At 41.7% G+C, this 23075-nt stretch overlaps 1 protein-coding gene across 3 annotated transcripts in view; it reads left to right on the plus strand.

Annotated features, from left to right (window-relative positions):
- LOC124795068 (neural cell adhesion molecule 2) overlaps positions 1-15565 on the plus strand; it is a 631935-nt gene extending 616370 nt beyond the window's left edge. Inside the window, exons 13-14 of one of the 3 annotated variants that reach the window (XM_047258875.1) lie at positions 7542-7810; positions 15350-15565. In XM_047258875.1, coding sequence (XP_047114831.1) covers positions 7542-7810; positions 15350-15472 — 392 coding nt within the window. In that variant the 3' untranslated portion in view covers positions 15473-15565. Of the gene's footprint in view, positions 1-7541; positions 7811-15349 lie in introns of those variants that run through there. The other 2 variants (XR_007016641.1, XM_047258876.1) reach the window with 2 other exon arrangements.
- Positions 15566-23075: the final 7510 nt, after the last annotated feature.

Below are 23075 nucleotides of genomic sequence, written 5' to 3' on the forward strand. Positions count from 1 at the left end.
GAGAGACACAAGTGAGGTGAACGACCGCCAGTGTAGTAACACATGTTCGTCGTCCTGTAGCGCAGAAACCGACGTGAGGTGCTCGGAGATCCCTAGAGATATTGCAGAAATACCTGCTGCCTATCCAAAATATACAGTGCCGAAGCTGCGGACTCTAATGGGAGCTTGAGACACCTGTCAGTAATTTCCAGGCACTTGGGAGAACGTGACACCCGCACAGGGCGGGCTCGTTATTTCGCCGTCAGTCGCGACCCGGCAGCCCGTCCGCCTACCTCTACCTGGCTGGCTGCCGCGTGTAATAATGTATTAGCGCGCGCCGCTGGCTGCCGGCCGCCGCAACTAATCCCGTCTTCATTACGCGCGCCACCGCCGCCGCCACCGCCAGCGCCAGCGCCACTGTTTGGTAAGCCGGACCTCCTCCGGGGCAGGTCGCCGCGGCTTTGAATAAGCAGAGAAACACGCCGAGAATGTGCGCGCCGCGGTTGTCCAGAGTTCCTGTTGCATTTACCCGGCGATAAATTAATATTTGATACTGGAAGTGTGTGTGTGTGTGTGTGTGTGTGTGTGTGTGTGTGTGTGTGTGTGTGCGCGCACACGACAGTTGTCCGCAAAGTAAGTTACCAACACTCCCGAAATATAGCGAACCATGCTCTGCGAAAGTCGAGTGTACATACGCGAGTCAGTATACAGAGCGATTCAGCTGCCTCTACCGATGTCGTTTTATGCAGCCCACAATTCTGTATCTGACTTTCAAAACCCACGTCCACGATTTTCACATTCTCTCGCTCTCTAAGCGCAAACTATTAGCCATCCAGAAGAAGGTTAACACGACGTTTCTGTAGAAAATTTAACGAAGCTAAGTTTTGTACTGCGACCGCAGTTTTTGAGTTATTCAAGAAACACATACAAAAGAAACCTTCAGACACACCTCCAACTCTCGCGCTCAGCCCCCACCGGTCATGATTTCTAGTATGTTCTTCATCTCACTTCCTCCTACAAGTATACAAAAAATTGCGACTCCACTAATTATTTCCCCATCTTCGACATGTTTTAATCTTGATCTACTGACGTTATTACGCCATCGGCTTAATCGAGCACTTACATCTTGTAAAACTGCGTTTCAGTAAACTTTACCCAACAGTTTTGAGAATTCTAACAGCATAAAGCAAAAAATTACATCGTTGTATTCGTCAGGCCTTCTGATTACGAAACTAGTGTCCTTGTAAGGGTTAAGTTCGGATCGAATTGTCGATGTAATTAGTTTTAGCATAACGTATACAAAAGTCGTTCTTTCTTCATTACCTCCAAAGTCACGTTTAAATTAATGATGTTAACAAGATAGCCGACTGTGCTTGTGGCGTAATAGCCCAAATAATGGAGACCAAAAAAGATCGAAAATCAAGAATAGTTCGTGCAGTTTGAAATTTTTGTACAACATACGAGAAATCCTGACTGGTAAGGGATGAGTTTACGGGCAGGCGGAGGGTGAAGATGGGTTTGAAGTTGATTTTTGTACGTTTTCCTTGAATAACTCGAAAACGGTGCCCTACAGCGGAAACATATCGCAGTACAAAATTTAAATGAATTGAATTTGACACAAAAGTGTCCGGTTCATTTTTTCTGTTGTTTTAATAGGGTGCACGTATCGAGCAAGAGAATATGAAAATCTCGCGTGTGGTTTTTGAAAGCTACATTTAACATTGCGGGTTGCATAAAAAGTCATTGATAGGTGCAACTGAATCATCACCGTATGATTATACACTATTTGTCAAACTTTTCTTCATCAACAGGCTCCACTCATGTAGCTGTTCATTGTGGAGCAGTACGACGGAAAGCATCGCATACATTGCTCATTGCAGGTAATATAAGTGCACTGTGTTTTTTTCCGGCACTCAGGACAGAAGTAGCGACAAGGATAGTAACGTACGTATACCTAAATTTCCCTTCAGAGGTTTTTATTGACACGTTTCTCTTCAATGAGGGTACATACACTATCTGATCTAAAGTATCTGGAAAGCGTCATGTAATTCAGAATTGACAACGAGATCCCATGAGAGGTGAAACTGCCAGTGTTAAACGAAGCAGGGAGTACTCAGTTGTCACTAAAGAAGAAGTAACAGCAGAAATGATAGGTCAGGAGGGCTCGGTGCCTACGATTGTGGACTAATCACTGGATGTCACCTGAGTAACAAATCCGTCAGGGTCAGTTCAACCTTTCTAAAGTTGTTCAGCTCAACTGATGGTGAGGATTTTGTGAGGCCGAAACGCGAAGGAACGACCACAGCTATAGCAAGACCATGCAAACCTTATGTAGAGGCAGACAGGTACTGTAGACAGGGACGAATACAGCGGAAGGAATCACTCCTCAGTTCCAAAGTGCTGCCAGCAGATAATCTAGCAGAATGACTGGGCGTAGGAAGTTAAAACAGTTGGGTGACGGTCAATCAGCTCTTCATAAGCCACGCGTTTCTTTACTCAATGCTAAACGAAGCTTGAGGTGGTGTGATGAGCGATGGCGTGAAGAGAGGTGCCACTAGACAGCGGATGACTGGAATCGAGTGGTTTGGAACGACAACTCACACTTTACCCTGTAACCATCAGTTGGACGAAAGGAGTCAGTTGGACGAAACTCGGTTTTTGTACCCTTCTGACTGGAGGTTTGAGGGACTTAGGCCGTTCACGTATATAATAAAATGGAACACCTACAACCGTCCTTTCGATCTTATTTATTGTATGGCTACCAGTGTTGTTGATTCAGTATACCATCTCCAGGCCTTAACTGACGCTGAGGTGATTAACTCCAACTGGTAATCGATAGCTGGAGACACAACATCGTCGTTACGGCCTACGGAAGACAGTTCATAGATGTTGACCACTGATCTAATCGTGTATACGATTGTTGTTAAGCCCCTCAGCGTACAGTAGAGGAAAAGTTTAGAGACGGCGATTGTATTAGCATGATAATGCACCCTGCCGTAAAGCACCTTCTCTAGAGACCCCAGAGTCCAACATCACTGAATTCTCTGATTTCGACTCTAGAGCAAGAATGGGCTGCTACTCCTCAATAGACATTCAGACACCTCACTGAAAGTGTCCCCAGCAGTGGTCAAGCCGTCATACAGATGAAGGATGGACGCATCTCATGTTTAAAGATATCCGGACGCTTTTGATCGTACAGCGTATTGGTTCAGATTACGTGACAGCTTCAAAAAGTAGCATCCTGCGACGTCATTAAGTACCTAATACCCGCGTTTTCATTCCTTTTTTAAGAAATCTCTTCCGAGAAAATCTGAGTTAATCAAATCGTGCCCTGAGATTGTAAAGTTTTAAAACCATGCATCACGACGCAATATCATTTTCATTGCAACTCTAAGTAATACGTTAGAAAACAGTATTGTTGTTAGAACTGTTGAAAATGATACCGTCGCGTTTCTGTGGAATTATTTTTGGCATTGTGTGTAATGCTATAGTGTAGACAAGGAGTTTAGTACCCTACTTACCGAAATTCTAGTATTAGCTCACGTAGGTGAGCTGCAATGTTGTGTGATATTATGAGTGCGTGAACAGTGGATAGTAGGAGTCTTTGAGGTTTTAAGCCACTACTCCAGAAGATATTCAGTGGTTGTCCGTTAAATATGCGACACATACAAAATGGTTCAAATGGCTCTCAGCGCTATGCGACTTAACTTCTGAGGTCATCAGTCGCCTGGAACTTACAACTAAGTAAACCTAACTAACCTAAGGACATCACACACATCCATGCCCGAGGCAGGATTCGAACCTGCGACCGTAGCGGTCGCTCGGTTCCAGACTGTAGCGCCTAGAACCGCACGGCCACTCCGGCCGGCTGCGACACATACATATAATAACTATGCAAAATAATGGTTATTGTTATCAAACTTGCATCTATCAGATTGTTGGAGGTAAACCAGCATATGCAATCAGAAAAATAAAAATTGGCTAACCTAAGATCAACACAAATCCCTGAGATGGATCACATATTCCTTCAGCATGAAGAATGAAGCACTACAAATCATAGCTTTAAGTATCTGCCGTGAAGCGCCTAATTGCTTCATCACGAATCATCCAACTTAAATATGACTGACGTCCAGCGCTGTAAGTGTCGATGCACAAACGTTTTTCCTCCCTGTGTGTCCCTGATCATTCCCAAGTTGAAATGTATTATATGAAAAGTCTCATTCTTTAACAAACTTTAGAAGAATTATTCAACTCAATCAACATCAGTGGCCCTTTTGAGCAGGTGAAGTATCAGTAACTCAGCTTTTTGTGCGGTGTTTAAAGCTCAACAACTCTCGACAGGCGAAGTTCAATCAATAAGTTCCCAAAATAAGGATCACAAAGCACCTCGATTAGACACACAGGGGCGGCGTGAGACCAGCCGACGAAATAACGCAATTCAGTTCAAGGAAGAAAGTGCAACCAGAAATATATTTGACACATAGCATATTGAAGAGGAAATCTATCAAGCATTAATTCATGCATGCTGTAATTATGTGAGAGACAATAAAGATGTGATAAATGGTCTATGCCCTTTTCTCAGGAACGTTGGCTGTGGTTTAACTCCTGAAGTCTTCAGACTAGTACACATATATCGACTCAAAATTATGGAGCACCATCAAGAAAAGTACAACATATGATATTCGACAGCTACAACTTCATAACGACTCGATTTGTGACTGTTTTAATTATATAAAATGGCGGCACTCATTTTATTTCCATCTAACTGCAAGTGTAGGGCCTCGATGGAGCTTTTAGATTCACATTAACTCAATCAAGCTTATGCGATAGAGGTCGTGAGCAAACAGATTCTATGATGCTGCTGCAACAGTTTTCCAAATACTTTATAGCAAAAAAATGGTTCGTTCTATTAGGGTCAGGAACATGAATCTCTCTGCCTTCCTCGAACAAATTTCTGAAAGATTTTACCTTAAATGACAACGGCCATGAAAGCCTCTAGACTTACAAAACAAAGAACTCTGCTATCTACAGCCTTCTGGATCACACGAAGAAGCAGAACAAATTGAACCCACACAGTCCACGCTTGCGCAACCTATGATGATTCCTAAAAAGGCTTTCCTCGATCGACATACGCTCATCATACGCGAGACAAAATATGTTCCATAATTGTGAGTTCAATATGACAAGTCTACTGCTCTTGCGCATCTGTCCTGTGACGTACGTGACGACTGCTGTACCACCTTGCTTAGTATAGCATGGAGTTACAGATACAAAAGTCAGTCCCCACAGAACCATCTTGAGAACTAAAAATCTTACTTATAAGGGTTATTATGGGGGATCAAGGTTAGCATTTCTGTGTCAGACATTTTCCGAATAGATCTGGAGTCATACTCTTTGGAAATGTGGTGACATTGATGGTACCAACATCAGTACTATGGATAGCGCAAATATACTTTAAATGCGCAGCACACCGATCCACATGAGGGCGAGCATAGGTAATGAATCATTACTACAAATACCTCTTGAACTACTCACTATGTATCACAGTACTGGTCAACGTTCACCCATTCGCTCCCGGGCCGGAAGTCAGAATAATACAGTTCATGTCCCAGAAGTGTCGCGAACCGTCGCATGTAAAACCCTCAATCGTCCTATTCTTTGAGTGGTGTTCGTAAGTCTGACGTCATTATCTGGTGTGCCCCACCTTACCAGCATTTTGTTGTTGAGTCAAGATTAAGGTACTTGGGTTCTTGATACGTATCACAGTACAATCAACGAAATGATATGGAAAAGCGTTTCCTGTGCTACTGGTAAATCAGGTTTATCAAAATGTAGGTAATTTATGGAGCAGATTTATTTTTTGGTATTAAATACTTTGTACACACTGACAGAGGGAGAGGTGCTAGTTACATCTCTTTTCAACCCTGGCTCTAGTTGCTCACTGTTAACCAGGTTACGTGTTGTTCTACTTGTTCACTAAAAATCTCGTTTTGAACATAATAAGAAAAGTGTCATCTACCGTTTCTGCTTCAGTCTCATGAACTAAATTACTTGGTTTTATATGAGCAATCCGTGCACTCAGTCGATTCATGAAACAGCATGGTCGTACTAACTTGGTGAGACGAGTGGGATTCCTCCATTTGTTGTAAAAGGATAACATGAATTCAAACAGTGGTACTTGTCAGCAGTCAACTCCTTTGTTCGATGACAGTGGCGGCGGTTTCGGTTATGTTTGTTGGCTACGGTACCATCTCAGGACCCTGCAAGCCCTCTAGTGGCTTTTTCCGCCCTTACATTCGAATCTGTCACCGGTTCTGTCAGTTCTATTTTTGTCATATTAAGAGATCTGAAATAGTAGCTTTCAACTGCAGGCAGTCTAGTTAGTTCAGGCCTTACCATTTCTGCTCGTAGCTGCTCAGTTGTGTCTGGCCCTTGATTGTCCACCAACTGAGACACTTGCATTGTGCTTTTAGAAAGAGGAAATAAAACTTTGGTATTATCGATTCTTCGCACGGATATTAAACTCTTTTCATCTGATATGAAACTTCCTGGCAGATTAAAACTGTGTGCCCGACCGAGACTCGAGCTCGGGACCTTTGTGTTTCGCGGGCAAGTGCTCTACCAACTGAGCTACCGAAGCACGACTCACGCCCGGTACTCACAGCTTTACTTCTGCCAGTACCTCGTCTCCCGCCTTCCAAACTTTACAGAATCTCTCCTGCGAACCTTGCAGAACTAGCACTCCTGAAAGAAAGGATATTGCAGAGACATTGCTTAGACACAGCCTGGGGGATGTTTCCAGAATGAGAATTTCACTCTGCAGCGGAGTGTGCGCTGATATGAAACTTCCTGGCAGATTAAAACTGTGTGCCCGACCGAGACTAGAACTCCGCTGCAGAGTGAAAATCTCATTCTTTTCATCTGATGTCTTAATTTTGAAAGAATACGTGATAGTATCGCTCCCTGACAAAGACAAGACACATTGCTTCGTTGATGGAATACTGTTTACTTTATGTATTCCAGTCATTTAAACCTATACAAGCATTTTTGTTAACCAATTCGTAAACATTAAGTTTACAGAATTTCATGTACAAAACAAAGGCACAGAGTTCGAGGAAATTTTTCTTTAAGTTTTCACTTGATCCCATGTATTAACAGTATTTTTGAAACTAGAGATACTATATGAAGATGCATCACAATTGAACTACAGGTTCACTATTGGGAGCCCTTGACATGTGTCAGCCTATTTTTTTGAGGTACAAGATCGGAGAAATTTTTACGATACGAATGCAACAATCTGCATGAGGATCTATTGCGCCAGGTGCTAGAAGCATATTTTATTTATTTAGCTCTAGAGAGAACTATTCCCGTCATAGGATCCCTCTCCTATTTATTTTAGCTCTGAGCTACTGTAAAATATCTGGAATAGTGGTGTATGTACATTATGAACCAACCCACTCGGAAAACTGCCTAGGTTTCATTTCTGAAGTGCTTGTAATAGGATATAAAGACGTCGTCTCACATTCTAATTACAAAAGTATGCATTTGGCTGTGTGCTCTAGAAAGACGGCCGATCAAGGGCTTCATGAAGATGTACAAGACGCCTCCGCAACGACGACGGAAAAAGAGCGTCAGTGGAGCGTGCGACGGCGGCGACGATGACGACGACGACGGCGACGGCTGCTGTACGGAGGCAGCCCTCGTGGGGACTGTGTCAGCGGGCACTGGCCTGGGGGGCGCGCAGCACCGCGGCGGGGGCGGGGGCGGGGGCGGAACCCTGCACAGGCTTCTCGCCTGCAAGGATGCGACCGCCCTCGCGAACTGCAACAGCGTGAGTATCCGAGCTGCCCTGCATTCCACATTCTACTATCCCTGTAAAGTGATGTGACCTACCTGAAATTATCATGCGGATTTAACAGTGTACATTGATATAGTAAGAAGGCATCGCGCAAGGCTCGTTACAGAGACCAAAATTCTAAGATCTCTATAGTGAAATAACGCAAGAGATTATTTATGGCAATAAAACAATCGTTGAAACGTGTACTGTTGCAATCCGATATCTACGAACATTGTTAGATTGCGGCAGCGAAGAATCTACAGTTGTCTGTACAGTAACCGTTTTGTGAGCAGTCATCTATTATTGAAATTCGAACCGGATATCGTATTATCGACCGCTTTGACACTAATAATAAGTAAGACGCACAATTTGGCAATATTGAATGTAATCTTTGAATTCTTAATCAGGGAACGAATAGAAATTTCGTTGCCAGGACCACCACAAAATATCGTGTATTCACCATATGCCCACTGGACCTATCAGTGTATCGTCTGTTTGCGTAATCAGAGTATAAGCTATATGCACTTGATAATGATATTGTAGTCGAAATTGGACAATCGCACAACAAAGAAATTACCGTTTGAGATGAGATACAGATGTTTTATGCACATAAGTTTTTCCTTGTCGTGAAGTTACTAGCAAGACATTTATTGTAACTAAGTCGAACACATACAGGGTGAAAAGTATTTAAACCGAGAAACTCTGGGAGATTGTAGGAGACATCAATACAGATATTTTTCCCTAATGTCATTTTTCCCTATGAGGAGTATTTAAACAAAATTAATTAAACCAACAAACACTTCTCCGTTAGTAATGACCAAGAGACAACACATTAACACAACTCAATTTCAATTACAGTAGATTTCCAAAAATGCCTCCACTGACACTTAAACAAAGGTTACACCATCGGATCATGTTCTGTCTGACACGGGCAAAAACTCCAGGAGTATCCTAAATTGTTCCTGCTGCTGCTACTATCCAGGCAACCAGATCCTCTTCTGATGCAACAGGAGTTGCGTAAACAAGGTTGCGCATCTCTCCCCACACAAAAAGTCCAGAGGGGACATATCTGGGGATCGAGCAGGCCATGGTTCAGGACCACCTCTGCCAATCCACAGTTCTGAGAACCGTCTGTGCAGGAATCGACGCACACGACGACTGAAATGTACCGGCACCCCGTCATGTTGGATCCACGTGCGTCGTCTTGTAGGGAGCGGAACGTCTTCCAGCAATTCCGCCAATGCTCTGGCGATAAAATTATAATAGTGCCTAGGTAGCAGATACGGCCCAATCAACAGTTCCCAACAACACCGACCCACATATTAACGAAGAACCGCACTTGATGAGCGCTAGTATCTGTGGCATGTGGGTTATCCTCACTCCAAACATGCGAACTGTGCATGTTGAAGACTCCATCACGCCCGAACGTTGCTTCATTGGTAAACAATACAGAGGATGGAAATGTAATATGCATTTCACACTGTTCCAGGTTCCACTGCGAAACTGTGCTCTGGGTGGATAATCAACTGGTTCCAGGTTGTGGACACGCTGTAAGTGAAATGGATGTAACCCTCGAAGGACTGTTCTTACATTCGTCTGATTCGTCCCCATGTTACGTGCAATTGCACGAGTGCTGATTGAAGGATCCCGCTCCACATGCTACAAGACAGCTTCCTCAAATTGCAGCGTTCTTACCGTGCGTTGGCGTCCCTGTCCAGGTAATCTGCTAAATGACCCGGTCTCACGCAGACGTTGGTACACAGCAGCAATGGTCGTATGATGCGGGATACGGCGATTAGGATATTGTTGTTGATAAACCCGCTGTGCAGCTCGTCCGTTGTGGTGAGCTACGTAGTACGCACCAACCATATCAGTGTACTCACTCCAGGTGTATCGCCCCATTAGTAAACAGAGAAATGCACTACTACACTGGTGGACAGCAGTTGCCTACAACTGAAGAGCGTAATACGGCCTCCACCGTTTTAAATAATACTCATAGGAAAAATGACATTAGGGAAAAATATTTGTTTTGATGTCCCCTACAACCTCCCAGAGTTTGTCGGTTTAAATACTTTTCACCCTGTACAGGCCTCGTGAACGAAGCGAAGGGCGTAAGAAAAGAGCGTAAACACTCTTAGCGCGATCAGTATGACAGCTAATGAAGACCACGTCAGCCACAGTTGTGGAGTTATCCTGTCTGACTGGCTCTCGTGTGGTGTCTTTATAAACTGCAAAGAGAGATCAAGAATCTGGTACTGTGAAGAATCCAAGATAGCTCGAACCAGTTGGAAGCATAGATGCTTTAACATCACTTTAGATAATTTAGAAACCGTAAAACGCGGACTCTTCTTATAGTACGCATTGCACATAGTGACTTATATAATAGCTAAAATAGCACGCACTCTCGTGTTTTCTACAGTTTGTATTGCAGTAACACCTAAGCTGATTATGAGGTCACTTGTTATAAACTTTTACTTTGTCACACAAACGAAAGAAATTAATAAAAAAAGGAAACAGGCAACGTCACACTGACGTCAAAAGTAACCTTACATTATATTAACGTGCGTTATGCGATCTTGGGCTATGCATTCGAAAATATTGAAACGGAACTGTCAGCCTGTCTTCCACGTAATTTTGTGTTTTTATAATATTGTTGATTTATCAAGCTCTGCAGAGTGTCTTATCTCTGCCTACGCTTTCCAATTTCTCCATGCCAGGGAGGAAGATTACGATGAGAACCGAAACAGATTGTGTTTTATTTCCACTTATATTACATTTGCCTTCCAGCATACCATGTACTTGTAACCACCTGTTTCGTTGTTGTCCCCAATGTCACCTCTGGTCTGTAACGTTCATGATTCCTTTATTTCTTCCACAGTCAGCTGATTTACTGGAAAAGGCAGTGATGATTAATGTTGAAAATTCGGGTTTTGCTACAGAATTAACGCGACGTGTGCGCCGGGAACAGTTTATACAAGAAATGCGTTGCGAAAATATTTCTCATTTATGATTGTCATTCGTTAGAGAGAGACTGAAAACAAATGTCACAGGTGCTGACTTGCAACACTCTGTTGGAAGTGCGTGCTTTATTTGCCATTGTGTTAGGTGGTAATAAAACACTGGTCTTTGTGATACTAGTTCATAGGGAAAGTCTCTCGTTGTAGTGTTTCATTGATATTCTTTGAGTGGAATCACCTAACAACAGGCGTTACTTCGTTTTTTTATTTCATACGGAAGTAGTAAACGTCGTTCGCCACATGTGCAAGGGTCGCACTGAACTGTAATTAAATGAGAAATGTCAAGTTCTGATTTCTGAGAACGATGTGTCAATGAGGAAACGCAACGGGAAACTCACGTGATTCGGTATTAGGTGAGCTTTCGTAGCATAATCAACAAATTTTGGTTATCTGTATTAAAGAGGAAGCATGATTTAGGTCGGCAATAAATCATGTAACAACGGGGTATTTTCAATGCAGTAGACGATATACAAAAATATTGCTAGTCGTTGCCGTCTGCTGAAAATATTCTGTGTCACACGACACCATAGTTCTCAGTATCTAACAAAATAGCTCGTTAATGAAAGAAGACAGACATTCAGTGTCCATCGACATTATAATCTACGCGGAATCACGTCAACCCATAAAATGCAAGGAATGTTACTTTCGTTCTGTCAACACAGGACGGGACTAAAAAAATAACTTAATATTTTGAAGCACTGGCAGAGCAAATGGGTACGACAGCTCCATAGTCACGCGCCTGTGTGTGTGTGTGTGTGTGTGTGTGTGTGTGTGTGTGTGTGTGTGTGAAAATCAAATAAAACTACAAAGGAGGAAGAACTAACAAATTAAATTAGAAACTTAAGTACGTCAGCATGACGTTGCACTGCCTAACATTGCCAAAACTGAGAAGTATTTACGTACTTCAATATTAATACTTGCCTTCAAAAAAGAAAATACCCTATCACAGAACGTTTGCCAAAATAGTTTACGGGAAAAGAATTACGAACTACACATAGGAATAAATTTAGAGAACACTGTGTATGGAGTGCAGCTATCTGGTGTTATATTTAGGTTAAAATCAACAGGCGAGATAGCAATAATATTTGATTATTTATCGGGTCGGTTTATGTTAAAGTCATCCTCAGAAACCGGTAAATGAAGAAATGTTGTTGCGATCTCGGCAGTGGATTTTAACCTAAATACACTTAGAAATTTTGAGGAACTTGTAACGAAAGCCAAAAACGATGTATTGGAGAGACAGAAAGTGTTCTCAAAGTCCTACGTGTTGCATGTTCTATAGAACACTCTCACGCATAAAATAAAACCACACCAAGCACACATATGTCAACGTGCAACCGCACACTCTCGAATGTGGACACAAACACAGAGATGGAGAAGCCTGAAATATACTGTGCGAGAAGAAAAGAACCAGACAAGGTTTTGGATGAGCAGGAATAGTTTTCACAGAATGCCTGTTTTAAAACATACTATGACATGATTTACTAAATCTAGGATGCCTGGTGTATGTCTTCCTGCTTCTGTAATCGTAACCAAGGCTGTTTTTCGTGTGAGCTCCGCGACCGGCAGGCTGCTTGGACACACGTAATTACCATACTTTACCTTCAACTTAGTGCAGGTGTTTCATCCTTGTGATTACCTTTATTTGTCCATTAAATATGTACAGTGTATAACAATTACATGTAGCAGCTATAAGTGTTTTATGTACTTTTAATCTTTATTTTGTTAGGTTTTACTTCACAGTGTTAACTTAGGCCAAAGGTGCCTATTACTCTATGGGGACACTGGGGTATATTGCCAGCCAGTGATAGTGTGTATACGTGCGTCATGCTGCAGTTTGAGCAATCTGAATGTTCATTTATTAGATATTGTGTCTCTAATGATGTACGTACCTTGTAGATATTTGTCGTATGCGTAGAATTGAAGGTATTCATGCCCACACTGATAAATTATAAAATATGGTACTTCATTGTTTTATGTTAAAGTCGCAGTGTTCCTCTGGGTATGAGCGCTGGCACATGCTTTGTCAGCTCTAACAGAAATGACCTACGTAGTTCAATTTTGATTATCAAGGTTGCTCTCTCTCTCTCTCTCTCTCTCTCTCTCTCTCCCTCTCTCTCTCTCTCTCTCTCTGTCATCGGCCTTCCGTCTGGTTTGATGCAGCCCGGTACAAATTTCTCTCCTTTCCTGCACCAATCTCTCTACATCTCATACTAGCACTTGCACCCTACTTCCTCAATCACTTGCTGCATGTATTCCAATCCCGTTCACCCTCTGTCGTTTTTTCCCTTAGGTCTTAACACATGTCGTATCATCCTGTACCTTCTTGTCAGCGTCTTCCTTTCTTCACCGAATCTGCGGAGAATCACCTCATTCCTAACTTTATCAGTCAGCCCAATTTTCAAGATTCTTTTGAAGCATCACATCTCAGACTCTTCGACTCTCTTCTGTTCGCGTTTTCTCACTATACATCGTTCTTTTCTGTGCTCCGAACGTGTATTCTCAACAATGTCTTCCTCAAATTAATCCTATTTTCGATACTTTTAGACTTCTCTTCGCCAAGAATTCCCTCTTTGCCCGTGTTAGCCTGCTGTTTACCGCTTCCTTGCTTCGTCTGTCATCAGTTATTATGCTGCCTAGGTACAAGAATTCCTTAACATCGTTTGCTTTGTGATCAATTTTGATGTTAAATTACTAGCTGTTCTCATTACTTCTCTCTTAGAACGTTGCAGAGATGTCTCTCTATAACAACCCACTCGCCATGACTCAGTAATATATCTCTTACCAAGAAACAGGAGGCAGAAGAACAGAGATAGCACAGTATTGTAAGCTGATAGTCTACGCATTTGTATAGCTGGCGACAAAAGCATTTAAATTTACATTATACAAGTTATATTGCAAAATTTATTGAAAACATTGCTGTAAACAACTCAAAAATATTAACTTATTTATTTTCACTACGAAATTCATGAATTTAAGTAAAACGAAAGCCGTAACTTGCAAGGTATATCATTTACATTGAGATCGAATTAATAGTTACACTTTTGCATTAGGCCTGATTACATAAGAGCACATCCCGTAATTTAACTATATCTATGTTCTAATGGCAAAGTGATACTTGCAGTATTTAGAATGAATTGTCTTATAATGGCTTATTTGTATAGTATCATTGTGTTTATTTTTATGTTACACGACCAGCTTTGTACGATTTAATGCTTTTCTCTGTTATTGAAATTGGATCTGAAGATCACCTGTCACAAAGATTGAAACCGATAACCCAAATAAAAATAAAACGTGATCCAGACGTTCTTTCTCTATAAGTGTTGTCTGTCCTTTTGGGCAAACAGACAGAACAGAGACCATTTTGATCCAGCAGCCACTATGAATCGAGACACAAAGGAATTAACATTATCTTCTAGTAGGCATTGATTTAAATCAGTTGGGAAAGTTGCAAATATGCACTAGACTGTAATTAGAATCTGGATCTCCTGCTTACTGGGCAGATACGTTGATCACTGCGCCATCTTGTTTTGCTGATATTTTGTTCGTTATTGCTCTTTACTTTTGTTCGGAGTGGAAGTCCCACGACACCTGTTCAACTGCATCGCTGACCTATTCACTCAGGTTTATTTTATTTTATTTATTTTTTTATTTTTATTTTTTTAAATACCGAAAACGGCTAACACTCTGACCGAACACGCTGAGCTACCGTCCCGGCTACGCCATCCGGACACTGTGATCACGGTACTTGCACGGACTACACTAGCACACATTTCTACACACCCAAATTCTCAACTTATCCGTAGATTGCTGATGTAATGCGCCTTGGCCATTGTCCTCATTTCTCGCGGCGTTTCACTGATACCTGTAAGAGATCGAGAGTAGTGAACATCCGCACTGAAGTGGTCATTGATCATCCTCGCCTTAATTGTACATCTGTTGTGTCTGTTTTTTCAGACATGCGTGAATAAGTTGAGAAGTTGGGTCTGACAGGAGGTGTGCTAGAGTAGTCCATTCAGTGGCGCTGACTGGTGTGTCTGGATGGCGCAGTGGATAGCCGGCACGGTAGCTCAGCGTGTTCGGTCAGAGGTTTAGCTGTCCTCTGTAATTAAAAAAAAAAAAAAAATTGAGTTAATGGATCAACGACGAACTGAAACGGATGTCTTGCGACGTCCACCCCGAGCGGATGAAACGAACAAAAACGATAAAATGAGATTTAAATATTAATAATAATAATAATAATAATAATAATGTCAGAGCATCTGCCTAGTAGGCAGGTGACTTGGGTTCGAATTCTGGTTCGGCACAAATTTTTAACTTTCCCCGTTGATTTATATCACTGCCCACTGACAGGAAATGTCATTAATTCATTCGCGTCTGGTTTATTTCTTCATTATGTTGAATGTGATCAGCGTTCCCATCAGGCATTGTATCCGCTATTACATTTCGTTAACGTATTGTACGGTCCACGTTCCGCGCCCCTCGCTGTGTGATCTCTGACTGCGACCTGTGGCAGGTGTCTCCCGGCCTGCGCTCGGCGGCGACGTCTCCGTCGGGCGGCGCCGCGACGCTGCCGCCGCTGCTGTCCGGACCCGAAGTCGTCACGGCGTCGCACCGCATCCAGGAGAGCTGTATATAGCCACGTCACACACAATCACACACACTGCCCGCTCATCCGAATCAATACTCTTTATATTGTAAATACCAAGACTAATAAAAGCATTAATATGTACGAATACTGTTTGGTGTTTCTTCAGTCACCCAGCCATCCACCCGGCCCTTCGTATTTACGACGCAGAGCGAGGCAACCGGCGTAACAGACGGAGAGGAAGACCTACAGCCTTTTTCCAAGCAATTACGTCAGTAAATTCCTCAGAATTTTATTCTCTTTGGAGCATAATCCTTCGTTTCGGAGAGTCATGAATAACTATGAGAGTAAGCTAATTTTAATGGCGGCGGAAGCAATTTGCCTCCGGGAACAGCTTGGAAATTAAGAGATTACGCGCGAGTGGTGGCTGGCCGAGGTTCTACCACTCGCTGAAAATCGCAAATGCGTAGCGATCGGTTCATTCTCATTCCCTTTCTTTTCTCTTTCGTGCCTTTCTTTCCCTCAGGTAAATGGTTGAAAATTTTACTGAAGCGGAGAGAACTTTGCGGACAAGGTTTGTAGCGTTCCTCAGTAATAATTACTATGTACAAAAATATAATTAATTATTAGTTAAGTTATATGGTCTTGACATGCTTAGAATTTCCTAAATGGCTCAAGATACTGAAGACTTCTAGCAAGCGGTAGCATTTAATGGGTGAATAGTTTGCAGTCTCCTATGCATATTAATTACAAAACAAATTTAAACTTTTTCTGCATCTGTCTTATAGATGGTTGGATTTGCCTAATGTTGGTATGCTGAAGTCACTGGTTTCTTTCAATCACGTCACATTTCCTTGATACAGAGCGTAATAAAAAAACAATACATGCGAACATTAACAGAATTAAAACAAATAAGAAATACGAGTACATGTTAATAACTTCACAACTTAATACTGTTTAGTATGTATGTACGAAAATATCGCCAGTGAAAGTTTTAAATTATGTCGCAACATATTTTCAACTTAAACGTCCTTTGGTATTCGCAAAACGTGACCACTTTCCCTGAGAAGACTTCAGCAGTAATCGCTTATCATGTAAGCCTTTCAGTGAAGCTGATAACAGTGTTCCATCGTATGAATGTCTTGATGAAAGAGTTCGCTCTGCTCAGCGCTTATGGCTCCAAAATTTTCCAGAAATAAATCACGGGGGACATGTCAAAACTGAATTTTAAAAGGTATTCTACGTCCCATCTTGTTGCAACTGTCTAACAGATCATTCACTAATGGGTACATAGTTATGGAAACATAGTTATAATCTCTTCTGTTGGCCAAACAAGCTATACTTGTAAGTTTGGTAACAATAATTGGTTCTTTCATCAATTTTCTTATTTGTCGTCCAACAAATATACCTGCTTTCCGCTTTGCTTCATTGAGTTTAGAACAATTTCTTTCAGTTGACTGACAGCACGGCAGTAAAAAAAATCATCTTTAAAAACTCAAAAATCTTCTGTGCTAGAACATTTTGAAAGATAATTCGAAATCTGCATACGAAAATACATAATGATTGAGATATTTTATGCCGGATGCAAAATTGCTCTTGGCTAGTGTTATTTATGGAAGTACCGAAGCTACTACTTTTGTGTGAAACATAACTGCGCATCATGTGGAAAGAAGGATGGAAAACCACGACATGTTAGTGCTCGTAGTGAAACTCATTTCAAAACATCCCATTAATTATCTACTTATTTTACCGCAATGTGCCATTGAAACTGCTAAATTCCAGCACAGGTTGGTATTACATTGGTACATTCAACTACTTGTTGAAATCAGCTATACAGGGTGTATTTAGATATTTATGATACTGCACTCCTCCTCTAGATACATGCTAAAAGCTAGCTGCATCTACAATGTAAAAAAATAGAAACGGTAGCTTCAAAATCACAAAAGGTTAAGAAAGTCATAAACAGTGCTCGTTTGTGGCTTAAGAAATCTTATTGTCATCCAAACGCACTTTGTAGATTCTGAGCTGCGTCGACTGATTAGAAACTAATTCCGTAATTAACACACATTACATATATACTGAATAGCCAAAAAAACCGATATAGCTGCCTAATATCGCGTAGGGCCCCCGTGAGCACGCAGAAGCGCCACGACGTGGCATGGACTCACCTAATATCTGAATATATAGCACGACGGGCTGGAGATCTCTTCTGAACAGCACGTTGCAAGGGATCCCAGACATTCTGAATAACGTTCATGTCTGGGGAGTTTGGTAGCCATCGGCATTGTCTGAAATCAGAGGAGTGTTCCTGGAGCCACTGTGTAGAAATTCGGGATGTGTGGGGTGTCGGATTGTCCTGCTGGAATTTCCTAGGTCCGTCGGAATGCACAATTGACATGAATGGATGCATATGATCACACAGGGTGTTTACGTACGTGTCACCTGTCAGATGGGACATATCAGGGGTCCCATATCACTCCAGCTGTACACGTCCTTCACCATTCCAGAGCCTCCACCAGCTTGAGCAGTCCCCTGCTGCATGCAGGGTCCATGGATTCATGGGGTTGTGTCCATTCCCGTAGACGTCCATCCGCTCGATACAATTTGAAACGCAATTCATCTGACCAGGCATCATGTTTCCACTCATCAACAGTCCAATATCAGTGTTGAAGGGCCCAGGCGAGATATGAAGCTTTGTGTCGTGCGGTTATCAAGGGTACACGAGTGGGCCTTCGGCTCCGAAAGCCAGTGTCGATGTTTCGTCGAATGGTTCGCATGCTGACAAGTGTTGATGGCCCGGCATTGAAATCTGCAGAAATTTGCGGAAGAGTTGCACTACTGCCACGTGAACGATTCTCTTCAATCATCGTTGGTCCCGTTCTTGCAGGATCTTTTTCCGGCTGCAGCGATGTCGGAGATTTGATGTTTTTCTTACCGGATTCCTGATATTCACGGTACGCACGTGAAATGGTCGTACGGGAAAATCCCCACTTCATCGGTGATGCTGCGTCCCATCGCTCGTGCTCCGACTAAATCACCACGTTCAGACCCACTTGAATCTTAATAACCTGGCAGTGTAGCAGCAGTAACCGATCTAACAACTGCACCAGACACTTATTGCCTTATATAGGCGTTGCCGACCGCAATGGCGTTCTGCCTGTTTACATATCTCTGTATTTGAATACGCGTGCCTGCACTAGTTTCTTTGGTGCTTCACAGTACATATCCACACGTTGGTTAAGGAACACTGTTTTTGAAAGACTATCTCATTTTTGCTGCAGATACATGAACACAACCTCTAAAAATGTAAATTAGCAAAATGATTTTACATTTCCAATAATATTAAGCTATAAAATCCTGAAGTTTACGCTTATTATACAGCTGTTACAAATGACTAAATCACAATCCAAAAAGGTCACTCAAAAATTGCAATGAAAGAAAATGAATAAAAAATGAAAAATTGATATAAATTAACCTACAGCTATAGCAGTATATCCTATGACGCAGATTCCGACTAACCATTAAGGCTGTGATGTTCTGGAAAAACAAAATCTTCTCGTTCGTCCGCAGGCGCCTTACTACAGAATTAACTCCTACCGTCAGTATATTCTATAACAACCAGTAACTTTAGAATTGTTTCCAATAAACTTTTCAAGACAAGTTTGCACCAACTCCATGGCATACAATGTTTTTTTTCCCCACATGGAATTCTCTTAACTGCAGAAAATCGTTACTACAGCTACATGAATGCAACATTTTGGTTTGCTTTCGGTGTTCAATCTCCTTGCTTTCAGTAAAACTCTTCTGGATAGTAGTAAAATTGAAGTTGCATAATTTTCCAACGTTTCGGCCATTCGTAATACTGGCCGAAATATTGTGACATTTTACAGCATGACGTGGTCTATAACTAAAAATATTTTTTTTTTAATTTCATACTAGCCTCGAAAGCCCTTTAAGTTACTGTTCGGTATCTCTACATTCCTCGAAGTATCAGTTGAAGCTGACACCGTGCGCACATTGTTACTTCATCACAAGAATGGTTATCATAAGAGTAACCGCCGATTTGGCATACACGACAGCGACTTCACTTGAACATCAACCGCAGTTGCGAATCACAAATCACTGGACATTTCTCTCACTGTGGTCGTCCGCTGCTTACACTACCAGAAAATGACCGTCGGCTACGTAAGTCATGTTGGTATATACGAGAAGAATCTACATCTACATCTGCACCTAAACTCTACAAATCACTCTGAAATGCACGGCAGAAACCATGCTCCATACCACTAGTTATTAGGGTATTTTCCCGCTCCATTTGCGTATGAATCGCAGGAAGAATGACTGTTTAAATGCCTCCGCGAATGCATGTAATTAGACTAAGCTTGTCCTCACGATAACTACAATATCTGTAAGTAGGGGATGCATTATATTCCTAAGGCCATCTTTTAAAGTCGGTTCCTGAAACTTGTAAGTAGGCCTTCGCAGGATAGTTTACGTCTGTCTTCAAGAGTTTGTCAGTTTCACCAGCATCTCTGACACTCTCTGTGGGCCAAACAAACACTTGATCATTCGTACGATGCCTATCTGTCTGTGCTCAATATCCCCAATTAATTCCACTTGGTAAATCTTCCTGTTACCTCAGAAATATTCTGCGATAGGTCACACGAACATTATGTAAGCTATCTATTTTGTAGACTGATTTAATTTTTTCAGTATTCTACCAATAAAGCGAAGTCTGCCAGCAACATAATCTACGACTGAGACGTTCCACTTCATGTACCTCCTCAGTGTTAGAGTGATATATCTGTATGACTTGCCAGATCCCAACTATAACACATTGATATTATAGTCGTAAGACAGAGGAGACACTTTTCACCCCTACTGACACTTGAAAGGGTTCCAATCGAGAAAATCTTGTTAGTACTGTATTTAGACGTCCACCTGTTACATAATTACTGTTCTATACACCAACAATCAGTAAATGAAATAAAATTAAGCGTAAGTACTATAAAAAAACTGTTTCAAGTAAATACACTTTCAAAGAGAAGCTACTGGAAACTAACACAAATTTCTACTTTCACGACAGGTAAAATTCTTGAGACATTCAGGAGACTCAGTTTTTGCAAGTATCACATGTTCCATCGAAAGAGACCTTCTGTTTCAAAGTGCAAGGTGCTGCAGAACCGACGAAATATGGCTTATCAGTCCACATGTCATACAGGATAAATGTTTCAAAAAATATGATACATTGCTCTCACCATAAAATTATGCAGCTCAAGAACCAACAATATATTCTAAATAGCTTTAACATATTATACAGCACTTATATATCGAAAACACGAAACATTTACAAATGCCACACAAAACACATCCTTATGTCTAACAACAAAAAGAAGTTTGGGGAAACCGCTTATAACGGTCTCTAGTGTGCATTCCTTCACACGATTCTAAAATCAGTCACGACTGAAGATCTGACCAAAAAGCATCATAAGTTCCTAGGTTCTCTATCCTCTAGTTACAACACGCTTACCCACTTAACATTTTAGTATCGTAAATTGCACACATTTCTGTATCTGTAAATTTAAAGCAAGTTACCACTCTTTTTCACCATTTTGAATTCTTGTCAAGCTCTGATTGAATGTCTGTGTAGCTTCCTTCAAACAGAACTTCAATATAGATAACTCCATCATCTACGAAAATTCTGAAGTTACTGTTAACATTGTCCACAAGGTCAGTAATATACGACATGAACAGCAAGGAACGCATCACACTTCCCTGGGATAAACCCAAAGCTACTTCTACATCTTTCGATGAATCTACATCCAAAATGACTTGTTGCGTCTTCCAAACCAAAAGAAATCCTTAGTCCAGTTACAAATTTCGCTTGGTATTCCATACCATCGGACTTTTGACAATAAGCCTTGATGTGGTGCTGAATCTAATGCTTTTGGGGACTCGGGAAATACTGTCCCTACCTGACTCTGCCTTGATTCAACGCTTCCAGTATGACATGTGAGAAAAGTTCGAATAGGGATTCACATGATCACTGTTTTCGGAATCCATGCTGGTCGGCTCATAGAAGGCACACAAGAGATCTGGGTGATGCAACTGGGAGGGTTATGTGAGCTAAAAGTACAAATTTGGTCTTTAGGCGCCGCTACGAACAACAGCAGAAACCTCCTGCATCTAGGTGGACGAAGGAGGTGGGCAAGGGAATGTATTGCTTGGAACCATAGGAAATGGCGTCGGGTTCTCTTCATGAACGAGTGCAGAATTTGCTGACGCGTGATGATCTGAGGCCGAAAGTACCCAGTTGCCGATGCAAGTCACAATCAGGTAGTCCTTCACGTACAGCAGAAAGGTGAAACAATATCGAGATGACAGTGTGGAAAACTGTATTTCCCACCAAAGGTAATCTCGGAGCTGTGCCGTATCCAGATAGGATCCTCCAAACTAATGTGCAGCCCTACAGCCAACATTTCAGCGAGAGGTTCATTTTTCAAGATAACGCACAAGGACACCGCTCCAACCACATGAACGCGTTCTTACAGAATGCAACAATCAACCAAGGGAATGCTGGGATGAACCAGACTGAGCATCAACGGGACCAACTAAAACTAACAGTATATCGTCTATGATCCTACCCGACATAGTAAATGACCTCACGTGTGAAGCCATCGAAAAGCAGGACAAACTCACGAAGCAGCTTCCCAGTCACGTTGTGGAGATCATGCGGAGGAAGAGTCAAGGATGTTACAATGCGACAGGTTTGAGCTGTATGGTATTTATTTCACAGATGTACACTTTCGAACAGAAAGCATTTATCTTAGTTATTAAGTTTTTATTTCACTCAGTGCTGTTCTTGGCAACATAAAACCGATTTTCGTACTCCTTTAACCCCTTGCATCTATCTGACAGACGTTCAAGATTTTTAACAGTTTACTACGAATTATTGTTTCTCGTATCTGGCATCTCACAGCATGTTACTTGCATATATACATTGCTCGAACACTACTGAATCAAAAGCTGTATCCTACATGGGTGTTGCTCCGATAGAACGGATGATATTTAACATCGACCACATTCATTGTAGTGATCGTCAACTGTGCAAAACCTATCAAACACACATGACAAATGTTAATGTTACATGTATCACTGAAACTGCGTCGGTCACTTAGTATCGTACTCCTGTAAGGTTGTCAATCCTCTTGAAAGAGCACCTGGGTGTTTATGCAAGACTATGATCATGGTTCCTGCCCGGAAATATGCTCTCTGGCACTGAATTTGACACGTTAATCACACAATCTGTTTTAAGTTTTGGAGACGGAAAAACTTACAAAAAACGCCACGAAATGGTAGGTTGCTGTAAAGTAACAGAACTAAGTTTTGACTTAATAAATAAACCGCAAATATCATACTCTACCACAAGAAGTGTGTAAAAACAGGAATTACAGGCCGAGCTTGTGCAGGATAAATATTTTGATCATTTGTCCCCTTCACTACCTAACAACCTGAAAACGGAGAGCTTGTGATGTGGAAATAATAATTTATGATGACCCCGTCTCTGCAGCGGCATATCTCGAAGACTTACATTAGCGATACACGACATTAGTCACTGAAAAGTACTTACGGAAGATAGAGACAAGCGATGTTA

Source organism: Schistocerca piceifrons, chromosome 4 (genome assembly GCF_021461385.2).
Source record: "Schistocerca piceifrons isolate TAMUIC-IGC-003096 chromosome 4, iqSchPice1.1, whole genome shotgun sequence".
Taxonomy (NCBI): domain Eukaryota; kingdom Metazoa; phylum Arthropoda; class Insecta; order Orthoptera; family Acrididae; genus Schistocerca; species Schistocerca piceifrons.